Source organism: Oryzias latipes, chromosome 16, assembly GCF_002234675.1.
Source record: "Oryzias latipes chromosome 16, ASM223467v1".
Taxonomy (NCBI): domain Eukaryota; kingdom Metazoa; phylum Chordata; class Actinopteri; order Beloniformes; family Adrianichthyidae; genus Oryzias; species Oryzias latipes.
In genome coordinates, this window is record NC_019874.2 from 30,487,036 (window position 1) to 30,499,357 (window position 12,322).

General features: G+C 44.7%; 1 protein-coding gene across 4 annotated transcripts in view; it reads left to right on the forward strand.

Moving 5' to 3' along the window:
- Positions 1–12,322, forward strand: part of rftn1 (raftlin, lipid raft linker 1) — a 262,707-nt gene that overhangs the window by 174,637 nt on the left and 75,748 nt on the right. For all 4 annotated transcript variants that reach the window (XM_023964740.1, XM_023964742.1, XM_023964744.1 and 1 more), the window contains one exon: positions 8,827–9,004. In XM_023964740.1, the coding sequence (XP_023820508.1) occupies positions 8,827–9,004 (178 nt within the window). The remainder of the gene's footprint in view (positions 1–8,826; positions 9,005–12,322) is intronic.

The following is a 12,322-nucleotide window of genomic DNA, read 5'->3' on the forward strand; positions in this document are numbered from 1 at the left end:
TTGTTTTTGTTTCCAGGCTTTAAATTTTTGGTGAAGGCAAAAAAAAGAAACGTTTTGGTTTAATTTTGTAAGAAAGAGTTGTTGAATGTATTAGTTTACTCTTTATGGACAAAACTATTACATTTCAATAAAAACTATTTTTAGAAGCTTATTTTGAAGAGTCACCTTTTATAATTGAATAAAATTCAGACTTAAGATTAAATCACTTTTACTTTCTTCTTGTCTGGACCGCCAGCGTTCAGACCATCATTTGAAAGCTTTTACTTTGAAAATCTGCACGATTTTAGCCTGAAGATGAGAAAAGATTTAGGTGTAAGATCATTTTTACGAGAGACTATCTAAAGTTTTACTGGTTTATTCGGAAACTGTTTGTCCTCCACGGCTGCTGTTTCACTTTTATTATTCTGTAACCATGAGGCCAAATCGGCGAGCGGCGGCGGCGGCGGGATCAGAAATGGGCTGCAGTGGGTGGATAATATATGCCAGGCTATTTTCTTCGGCATGCAAATGCGGTCGAAGCCTTTCTCCCGGAGGTGGTGCGTGTGCGTGTGTGTGCTGAGCCTCAGCGCTCCAATCTTTCAGCTTATTAATTTCATATTTACTCATTTATTTTTAAATGTGATGAGTGATGGAAAGGCGGCGGGCTGCGGCTCAGAGGTGCTTACATGGCAGATGGGTTTATGAGCGGAAGTAGGCCGGTGTCAGAGTCAGGGATTCAGCTCAAAGATGAGGTTGTTTCTTTAATATTGATAGGAATGGAGAATAATGCGAGGAAGTCTGATTTTTCTGCAGACTCCACTCTGAAGCCGCTTTTGATTTTCCAGGAATTGTTGCTGAACAAACGAAAGTCTCTACGTGAAATGACTTGAGGCAGCCGAGTGTCTCCTTTGAAAAGAACACTCAAATTCAGGAAATTAGAAACTAAAGGACGTGTGTGGGTCTTCCACTGAAAGCAAAGCAATAACTGATAGTTTAGGACAGGCGTGTCCAAAGTTCGGCCACCATTAAAATTTCCACCAGGCTCCTTTCATAAAATCGATAATGGTAAATGGCGTATGCTTATATAGCGCTTTCTACCTTCTTTCGAAGGCTCAAAGCGCTTTACAGTCACAGTCCCATTCACCCATGCACATACACATTCACACACTGGCGCCAACCTCCCACCAGAGCCAAGGTGGGGTTCAGTGTCTTGCCCAAGGACACTTCGACACATGGGCGTGCAAGGCGGGAATCGAACCTGCAACCTTACGATCATGGGTCGACCACCCTACCGCTACATTTTAAGCAGCACCGTAAAGACACACCTTTTGATCAGGTCTCCTCCTTTACCTCTGGGCCTGTAGTGTCCACGGTTTTTATCAGCCTTTAGACAACAATCTTTTAAGAAGAGACCTCCCATCACCGGCCGAACAGGAGAAGTGAGGGGGTGGAGTCAGGGCACGCCTCTCTGAGGTAAATCTAATCTAAACATGATGGTTAACCCCTTAACACCTGCCCTGTCACCTGTGACAGCAAAATGACAAACATTCTTTTGAACAACCTATTCCTTCATCGTAATTCCAACGGATTCCAACGCAGAAATAAATCAACTTTTCTTTTCCAATATTTGCAATTAGCGGCAAAACATAGCCAACGTAAAGTTAGCTATGTTCCACGCCAGAATCTGTTATGCTGAGTTTACACCAAATGCGATCCGTGTGTCAAATTTGCGTCGGCCGCCTCTGTTTGGACACGCTGCGAATTTGCTGCTGTCCAAAAATGTGTTCATAAACTTCAGACACATATGGGGGGAGGAGCTAGCGCCAAATGTTTTTAGCCTGATCGCTACATGGAGCTTTGTCTATGAAGATCTCACGTAGAACGCATGGTGGTCGCCCAAATCACGCCGCAGGACCTTTTGATTGCGTTGACCTAACATCAAAACTGCCCCCCCCCCCCCCCCCGCTGCGCAAATCACGTTTGGTTGGATTTATGCTAATTGCATAAACAGTCGAGGAGAAACTTGACTTTACTAACGTAAAATATTGTAGATCGGCCCAAAGCTTCTTTTCTCTGTCAGAATCAGCTGGTTTGTGTTGTGTATTGGCATCATCACTACCCTAAAATGTTGGATTTCAGCACAACCTTTGTTGCGTTGACTGCGTAAACAGTTGAGGAGTGATGCTAGTCAAAAGAATGCTAAAGCTCCAGTGTTAAAGTGTTCATCGTCCGCTACATAACAAAAAAGATCCGTGTGGAGGAAAACCTCTGGGGGTTGACTTTTAGGTACCAGAAAGCAAAAGACGGTCTGGACTCTTTCCAGTTGATGGACTGGACTCCCAAAGAGCAAAAAAGCCTTGATTTGGATGTTTGCTCTCATTTAGGTTTTGGTAAACTGATGTGAAATGGGATTCTTTTATTGAAGTAAAAGTTAAATCTTTACTGTGACTGAAGTAAAGAATATTGCTAATATCTTTTTTTTAATGGCTTATTTCAAGCAATCAGATAAGAATAATACACAAAAAACACTACAATCATCAGTTATACATTCATATAATGACGTATCAAATTAAGGATGATTAAACATATTAATAAATGTTGCTTGAATGGGAGTGGAAGGAAGCAAACTTCTATAATCCCACCCCTGTTCTACTGTAACCATTTTATTACATGATTTATCAATATCTGGTTCATAACTTTAAAGATGAACAAAGATGAATTACTTAAATTATTATGTAAAAACTAGTTTAGTAACTAACTATTTTAGAAATCAACATGGCAAATGCAGATCAGTTATCCAAAATATTTACAGATTATGTTACTTATAAAAATCATGTATATGGTTAAAAAATAATAGTAGATCAGTAAAATAACATAACACTGTTTCAAAAATCTTCATAGCATAAATTGATCAGGTATCAGAAGTTAAAAATATGTGCAGATTATGTTTCATTAGGAAAAATCATGAATCCATTTTTGAAAGGAATACATGAAAGGATACAACGTAGCTTGGATTTTGTCAAGAACGTTTTTAAGGTCCTAGTAGTCACCTGTTGCTTGGTTTTTCTTAGGGGCCGTGGTCGGCTCTCTTTTTTTTTGGAGAAAATTAACTTTTCAGTCGCTTGAAGATAGTTGAACAGCCGCCGTGAGCCACACGCGTCCGTGCTGTAACCCGGAACCGGAAAGTTCCTCTGAGAGTTAAATATCTGAGCTGGTCTGTGCTCAGACATATTAGCACATCGGTTGACATAGCAACACAAGAACAACAGCATTGACTCATTTAATGCTGAGTTTCCAACGTCTGTGGACGCGATTCTGCAGCTTTTTTCCACTAGAAAGGTTTGACACCCGACCATTTTCTACCAAACATCAAGAAGCCTCTCAGTGCAATTATTCAAACCACCTTAAGTGGACTCTTTCCCAGGGGGGGTCATGATGTATAATTGCCAGATGTCGGGAGCATTTAAATCCATCTGGGTAAGTGGTGCCAAGGTAGTTACTTTCACGTTATTGACATGGCGGTAATGGAACTGAAATAATAAAAACACAGAAAATTGCTCGCCGTTCTCTGAACAGACTGACAGACACTTTTTTTTTTTTTTTTTTAGATCCTGCGTTCACTCAGAGGCTGATCTGTGTTTTGGTTGGAAACCTGCAGCTGACAGTCAGACTCATCTTTGATGGGGAGAAATGTGCAGGCTGGTCTGCACAAAGCAACCACGTTCATTCAGGAACACGAGTACGATTTTACACATGAGGAGCAGCTTTTAGCTAAAAGGACGGAAATCACTGCATTTTACAGTTTGTTGCTTCTGAACTTAAAGATTCACGCCGGTCGTCTTCAGTTTTCTGTTTTCAAAGCGTTCTCTGGGGCCTTTTCATTAGGATCAGGACGTTTTTAGACAAAATTCAAAAATCTTTGTCGTTTTCTAGGACATAGTTTCTGGAGAGCTCTGCAGGCTCAGAGTAACATCAGAATGGAGCAGAGCAGGGAGCTTGTAGCTCGCCAATTGTGGCTTTCACATCCAAATTTGAACTAAGACATAGTCAGGAATTCCGTTTTTGACCTTAACGTTCTTTATATTTGCTCATCACCCAAAGTGGGTCTATAGCCTGAAATGTTTTGGGTTCTGATCTGAAAAATTAAGACGTAGATGTGCAGTAAAAACACAGGAAAGTGAGGGTTTTGGGGTTTTTCTCAGAATAGTCCTGAAATGCAGAATGAAGCTGTTGTCTCTTATTCCATTTCTGACAAAGCGAATCTGCAAACAGTCTGCTCCAGTTAATGTTCCCACTTTTTCTCCCAGCTTGCCTCTGGTGGCCGGTGTTCGCCAGCGGAGCCGCCATCGGCGTGTGAATGTGTGTGTGAAGCGCTCTGGGCCTTCGAGGAAGGTAGAAAAGCGCTCTAAAAGTATACGCCATTTCCCATCTATATATATAGATATGAGTCTATTAGTTCCCAGTTATTGAGGCTGCTTTCAAATCATGAATTTGTCATAAAAAAAGGAGAGTGGATTTAACTTTACATTTTTCTGTCTCTCTAGTCTTTTTTCTACAGTCGATCTTCACGTAAAGCTCAAGTCAAATGTTTGTTTTGTCGTTTCAGTGACCGTTGAACACATGCTAAATCTCATCCTGCAGCACATTTCTCCTCCTCTGACAGATTCCTGATAACGTGGCTCTAAAAACACAGAAACAAACACGGCATTTGCTGTTTTGTTTGCCAGAAGCCTTTTTCTACTCATCACCGCCACCAGGCAATTTGTCCCTGTGACTGCGGGGATCTTCGTTTCTTGTTGATTCGTGCGATACATTTCTTCTTGGCTCAGCGAGACAAATAAAGTCATTATCTGCCACTTCATGTAGGATTTGGCAGCCTGACGTCTGACGGACCGGCGGCTCCTTCAGGAGATCTGCAGCTGTGACGGGGCAGATCGTTCACCCTCTTCTGCCCAAAACAAAGCGGCTCTTTTCAGAAAACAGGATTCCAAGACTCGGAGGAAGTCGGCCGCACTTTGGCTCTGCAGATGAAATGAAACCAACAAACAAGGCGAATGAGACGCGGACTGATAAAGAAATGTAGAGTTTGTTTAAGGGCCTCTGGATGAGATTATTAGCGGCTCACGCAGTGATTAAAGCCAACTCCAGAAGCCGCCGCCGGCCGCGTTCCCACCGCCTAATTGAAACCATTCCTTATTTACCCATGTGAGCCGAGCAAAGTCAGTTTCATTCTCCCACCTCATGAAGCTCGTACAGAGATCCCTCCAGGGAGGGGGCTGTGGGTTCATGTTGAGCTAAAACGACAGAGGAAGGAGGGAAAAACAAAACCAAACACGGCGGAGGGATTCATTCCATTCTTCACGGCGAAACAGCCAAGAAGCAGATGAAAACGTTTCAGCGGCGGCCTATTTCTTATTGTTGAACCCCCCCACGCTTTTGCAGATGGAACGCTCCGGCGTTACGCCACAGCAGGGCCGTCTGATTGAAACATTTGGATGAGTATTTTTAGCTCCCGTTTACCCTGAAGGGAACTCGTTTGTGTTGGTTTTTTTTTTTCTTTCTCCTCTTTGAACCTGCGGGGAAGAGTTTGGACTCCATCAGCTCCAGATCTGCTGCAGACGATGGGATTTCTGCAAGTCGTCCCCGCAGCCGACCTGAGGAGGCGTTTAGACTGAGGTCACACAAACCAGCTTCTTCAACAGCAGCAGCTGCAATCAGTCAAACACAAAACAAAAACTGATGTGATCAGGAGCGGCGTTGACCCAAAAACGAGACCCTCTGGATGTTCCTGCACTGTTATGGCAGACTGAACATGATCTGACTGCTTTAACGCACAATTTACCCACAATTTACTGGCAGAACAACATTTAGTCCATTAAAACTTTGTTAGTAAGTATTTCAGTATGTTTAAAGAACAATAAACAACAAAATAACGAGAAGTGTGAATGTCTGGGGTTGCATTTATGTTTTTCTACTTTTTTCTAAACTCTTAACTTGCTATTTCGGGCGGCAGTTTATCGAAACTTCAAACAATGAGGCACATTTCTTTTAAATTCAGGTGGCTGCCATGCAGGAATCCAGGGTTCGATTCCCAGAGGGGAAGAAACAATGGTACTGGGGGCAATTACCATATCAATGGCGAGCAGTTGACATCACTCAGTGAGGGTCCTTAGGCAAGACCCTTAACGTTACCGCCTCCCGAGCGCAGTTCAGCTGCAGCTCACCGCTCCCCCAGGGGGTGGGTCAAATGCAGAGAAGAATTTCCCCATTGAGGATATAAAATAAAGTATCTGGAAAAAAAAAAAAAAGACGTATAAAAGTTAAGGACAGCAAACACAATAATTATTTCAAGTAATCTGAAAGGTAAATTTAAACATTAGACCTAAAATATATTAACAAAAAAGACTTTAACTTTAACCTGGTTTAACTTAAAAATGATGTAAAATCTTTATGTGGAAAAAAAATGTAACTTTATGACGCTCAACCGATGTTCTTATTTTTTTGATCAAAATCCAAACGAAGCATAGAGACCTGTCGCCCACAGAGACCTGTCGCCCACAGAGACCTGTCGCCCACAGAGACCTGTCGCCCACAGAGACCTGTCGCCCACAGAGACCTGTCGCCCACAAAGACCTGTCGCCCACAAAGACCTGTCGCCCACAGAGACCTGTCGCCCACAGAGACCTGTCGCCCACAAAGACCTGTCGCCCACATAGACCTGTCGCCCATAGAGACCTGTCGCCCACAAAGACCTGTCGCCCACATAGACCTGTCGCCCACAGAGACCTGTCGCCCACAGAGACCTGTCGCCCACAGAGACCTGTCGCCCACAGAGACCTGTCGCCCATAGAGACCTGTCGCCCACAGAGACCTGTCGCCCAAAAAGACCTGTCGCCCACAAAGACCTGTCGCCCACAGAGACCTGTCGCCCACAGAGACCTGTCGCCCACAGAGACCTGTCGCCCACAGAGACCTGTCGCCCACAGAGACCTGTCGCCCACAAAGACCTGTCGCCCACAAAGACCTGTCGCCCACAGAGACCTGTCGCCCACAGAGACCTGTCGCCCATAGAGACCTGTCGCCCATAGAGACCTGTCGCCCACAGAGACCTGTCGCCCATAGAGACCTGTCGCCCACAGAGACCTGTCGCCCACAGAGACCTGTCGCCCACAGAGACCTGTCGCCCAAAAAGACCTGTCGCCCAAAAAGACCTGTCGCCCACAGAGACCTGTCGCCCACAGAGACCTGTCGCCCATAGAGACCTGTCGCCCACAGAGACCTGTCGCCCACAGAGACCTGTCGCCCACAGAGACCTGTCGCCCGCAGGTCGTAGGGACTAGTTAGGCAACACGTAAGGGTGAAGTAGGTGAGACTCGCCCCCAAATCCTGCAGACTGTACAAGGAGCACATTAGAGCTGTTCACGTGATCCGTGCACGCTCCTTGCTGCAGCCTGACTGTTAGAAATGAGGAAATCGGCCAATCAGAGTGTAGTTTGTGTGGACGTCCTACATTCAGATGCGTATCACGTGCACAACCTGTGCGTGTGCCATTTGTGCACAGTCAATAGGGATCCAGTCCTCACATCTTACTAATGACTAGAGAGTGGCAGGAGGACGCCGTACGACGGCATCACCCGTGTGTGGAACTTTCATTAGCCTTGCAACGATGCACTTACCCCACGGATGACAATGATATTCCATTTTCATCACGTGGCTTTAGATATACAAGACCTCAGACTGCAAGACGCACCTGTACCTTTCCACGACCCCCACGGACATGTTAAGCTCACCTGCTGGTTGTTGCAGACCTTCACCTGAGAAACGTTTTAATTAAAGTTCAATTTATTTGACTACATGTGGCGTTTTGTTGATTTTTGTCAATATAAGTGTGTTCAGTCGTTGAAAGAAACGCAAAACGACAGTAAACCTGAGACAACACGTCAGTAGGGATTGACCCACAGCTGTGGCATTGTGGGAAACGACAGGCTCTGGCTTCTAATCTCACTCAACTAAACACAACCGTTTTTTTATGTCCTCTTTGTCATTTTTATTGAGTAGCTGCTCTGTTGAAGGGGCTGGGATGCAGCAAAAATGTTATTCATTACCATTTTTCAAAAAAGCGTGGAAGTCCAGGCTGCCGCCGCCGCTCGCTCTGACCTCCCCCTGAACCTCCACTCATCCACCGGCCTGTCCTCCCGTGCAGCCTCATTGACTTTAATTAGCCATTGCAGGGTTTCCCATGTCCTGTGACAGTCTGTGCAGACAAGCAGACCTTTCCTCAACCCCCCCGCCATAAGGGGAGAGAGAGGAGGGATCCTGGCGACTCTCTTCTGTCCATCTAAGCTCTCTGATGCCTCTCATTGAGACTAAAAACCGTGCTGTCGGACATTCGGAGGAAGTGTTTCCAGCTGCTGTGGTATCGAACCCGAGCGATCGGCTCCTGATTTGGTTTAGATCCTGTTGAACAAAAGTCCAGATGGAGGAGACGGAGCTAACAGTGGGTGACAGACAGATCAGTGCTGCAGTCTGAGCTTCACCTCAATGACTGACGACAGAGATCTGACAGGAGGTTCAGGGTCAAACTCTTCCAACACACTTTATGATACGATGTTTATCTCATTATTTCCCCCTAAGGGATTCAGACGGTCGCCCCTGAAGATGAGAAAAACAAATGTTTACTTTCAAACACGAATAAACCTCTTTGCATCGTTTAAGCTCTTATTATTTTATGTATTGCTAAATGTAGAGAGTGAAAACCACAGCGTGAAGGAAGCGTTCCAGCCTCACGCTGAGGTCCGACCCAAACCAGCCCAGAGAACGGTTCTGACCCTCCTCTCCCCCCTGCAGGAGGAACCTCCACGCTGCGCCTCTCCTCGGTGCGGGAGCTGCCCGCTCAGCTGCAGGAGCTGTACCAGCAGGGCTTCGTCCTCGCCGCTGTCCACCCCTTCATCCACCCCTGCGGCCCCGAGTCCGGCAGCCCACAGCACCACCTGTACCGGGCCATACTGGTCCGACTCAGTGATGGGTGAGTTCTGATCTCCGAAGCAGTTTTTTTTCTTTCTTTCAGGTTTTAATAACACAAACATGACTGCACACTCTGAGCCTTCATTAGTCCAGTTCCGTTTGAGCCAGGATCTGGACCTGAGGCGGGGAATTTCCCGGGTCAGCGGCACTCGGAGGGATAAAGAATGAACCCGTCCTTTAGGGCGTCATTATCCTGATGGTTAGAACCAGACAGGAAATGGCAGAAATGCTGCACCATCTCAATACTTCATCGGTTCAGAACCAAACCTGGAGACGGCTTCAGAACCTCAGACTGCGTCCAAACACGGCTTCCCCACAGGCTCTGACGGCGGTGAAAATGCGACGTGATGCGTCCAGCTCTCTGACGTGTCCAATCAAAGTTAGCGCAGACGGATTCCTCGCAGCTTCTTCACCGCTGAGAGGGCGGAGGGTGATAATCGGAACCTGCGCTGCACATCAGACGTTTCTGCAACCGGGAGAACCAAGACGAAGCTTCCCGCTCATAAAACACCATCCAATAAAAGAGGAAAAGAACAAAAAGTTTGGCTGTTTGTTGCAGACAACCATTCAAACGAGCAAAAAGCAATTATCATGTGATGAGAGAAAGCTGGGCGATGGAGGGAATCTGCTGGCGTTTCTGCTCTGCCTTTCATCCTGCCGTGTTTCTCCTCCGTCACCTTCTTCACGGCAGTGACAGCTTAATTTGGGTTTGTCAAGCTGTCACTTTTTATCATTATTTGCTGTAATGTCGACCGAGATGAGCGCCCCGAGGCGTGACGATTATCCCTGCTTGCTGTCAATCACCAGACAGCCTCGGGTGAAGCTGAGGGTCTTTAAAGTCTCGCCCTCGCCGTCCGGACCTTCACGGGCTGCTTTCCCTCCTGAATAGTGTCCAGATCCGAGAAGAAGGCGGCGCAGATTTCCCAAACAGCAACCTGGATGTAACAGAGATGATTGGAAAAACGGAAGGATGCAAATTTAAGGAAGTTCTTCCAGTAAAGTTGTCAGGTTTTGTGGTTTGTGTAGACCAGCCAGAACCTTCTGGTCATCGGGATCCAGTCCTTTCTCAGTTCCTAGGGTCCAAACAAAACATGGAGAAGCTGCATTACGCTTCTATGGTCCACAGATCTGGAACAAACTTCTAGAAAGCCCTAGATCAGCTGAAAACAGTTCATTTCAATCCACCATGCTTATTTTTAACCTTGTTGTAAAGTTTTATGTAAAAAATGTGACGTGTTTTCTAAATCAACCCGCCTTGTCAGTGGGAAGAGACTGAAGAAGGAGGCTGGGGATCCTCCACAAACATTTTAAAAAACTGTCCTGCGAACAGTGTAAGGGTTTTTGTCATGGCGTCACTCGCCAACAAATGAGGATCTGGGCCTAAACTACCATGTTCCTGAGTGAGAATCTGGTGGATCTGATCTGATCATATTTCCTTCATTTTCCTGTTATACTATGGTCAGAGTCAATACTCGATTCTGATTGGCTGCTGGGTGTGCATTAAAAAGTGATGCTGCACAGTGGTACTGTACACCTAAAAAAGTAGTTCCGGTCACCTATCTTAAATCTTCTGTATCACTACTCCGGCTTCTTTAAAACAACCTTTATCTTCATCATCTGGACAAAAACAAGCGGTAAGACGTGAACTTTCTCTCTGATCTGATGCTTTATTTTACCCATCGTGACCATCAGCATAGATATAGCTGTCCTTTACCGCTGCAGTCAAGGTCGATGCCAGCTTGGCTGTTACCATGACAACACATCACGCCGCGCATCAATTGGTCTGCTTTTTGTGATTTAAACCAAAACAAAAAACAAGAATAAAGAACTAAAAATGGATTGTTTTCTTTTACAAGGGAAAATGGTGTAAGTGAGATAATGACCTTCAAAGTGTCCATCATCAGAAATGAACAAACTTCAAGTCGATTTATTTCCGACGATAGGCGTGCTGCTGACGGCGGCCGTCATTCAGACGCAGCTACAGCAGTAGATGGTAAAGATCACCACAAAAAAATGAACCCAGACGTGGAGATGAAATTACAAATCTTTATGTCAACTAAACAAACCAGATTTCTTCATAAATGTAAATGAGACATGCAGTCAAGGCTTCCATGTAGTGATTAGCCGACGGTAGCTCCTCCCACACGCGTCTGTCTAGTTTATGAAAACGTTTTGGGAAAAGCATGCCGACAAGGGGATGTAGATTTGATGCAGGAATCCTGCCTGTTGTGAGTGCTGCGTCTCTTCCAAAGCGTCGCACGCCAAAAAGTGTTCTCCAGTGCGACTTTTTTTCTTCTTTATATCCTTTCTTGGCTGCTTTTTGGTGGTCATCCATGTTTTTGTCAGCAGGAAGTCACGTGTCACAACCTTGATCAGATTTTTGGGATACAGTGATCCCTCGCTATAACGCGGTTTACTTTTCACGGTTTCGCTACTTCACGGATTTGCATCGTGCATTGTGTTCTGCATTCTGATTGGCTAAAATGTCACTCCGCTTCTTCTCTACCTGTGCGTCAATAACGTTGCAGTTTAATATGTACAGGTACGTAAAACAGTTTGCCAAATTTACATTACGTACGTGCAAATTCTCTTGCAATTTCGAGTTTCTCTAAAACCCATAGAAAAAGAGCGACAACAACTGCCTATCACTATGTTCTTGTCCCGAACAAACACAGCTGCACCGCGGGCTTCAATAGGAGAAAACACTGCAGAGCGGAGTCAGGATGCAGCAGTGAAATACACCTGAGTCACTATTTGTCCCACTGTACTTTGTATTTTTTCATAATCATTTGAAATTTTCTCCCGTTTAATCCAATTACTCGGGTCGCGGTGGGCGGGGCTAATCTTTGCAATTTGAAGCCTTTTGTTCACATCGATGATTAAACTTATTATTTGACAGTACAGTACAGAAGTTATTTGTTGAAAAAAACGTTTCTAAAGTACCTTTTATTAGTGAAACAAATGCTTGAGCCTGTAAAATGGTTTGTTCTTTCTTTTCAAAGTATAATTGAGTGTTTAATTGTATATTAATTGTAAGAAAAAAATAAAGGTTTCTACTTCACGGATTTTGCCTAGCACGGGTTCTTTTTGGAACGTAACCCCCGCGAAAAACAAGGGTTTACTGAATCCCTAATTAAATATTGATCACATTTCTTTATTCCAATTGTTGACTATATTAAAAAAAAACATTTTTCTGAATAAATTTGAACCAAACTGAACTTCAGTTTCTTTTTTTAATCAAAGAAAAACCGTCACTGCTACTTTACTTTGAAAATTCCATTCACTTCCTGTGAGCAGTCAGGTTGTTTAATTTTTAAAC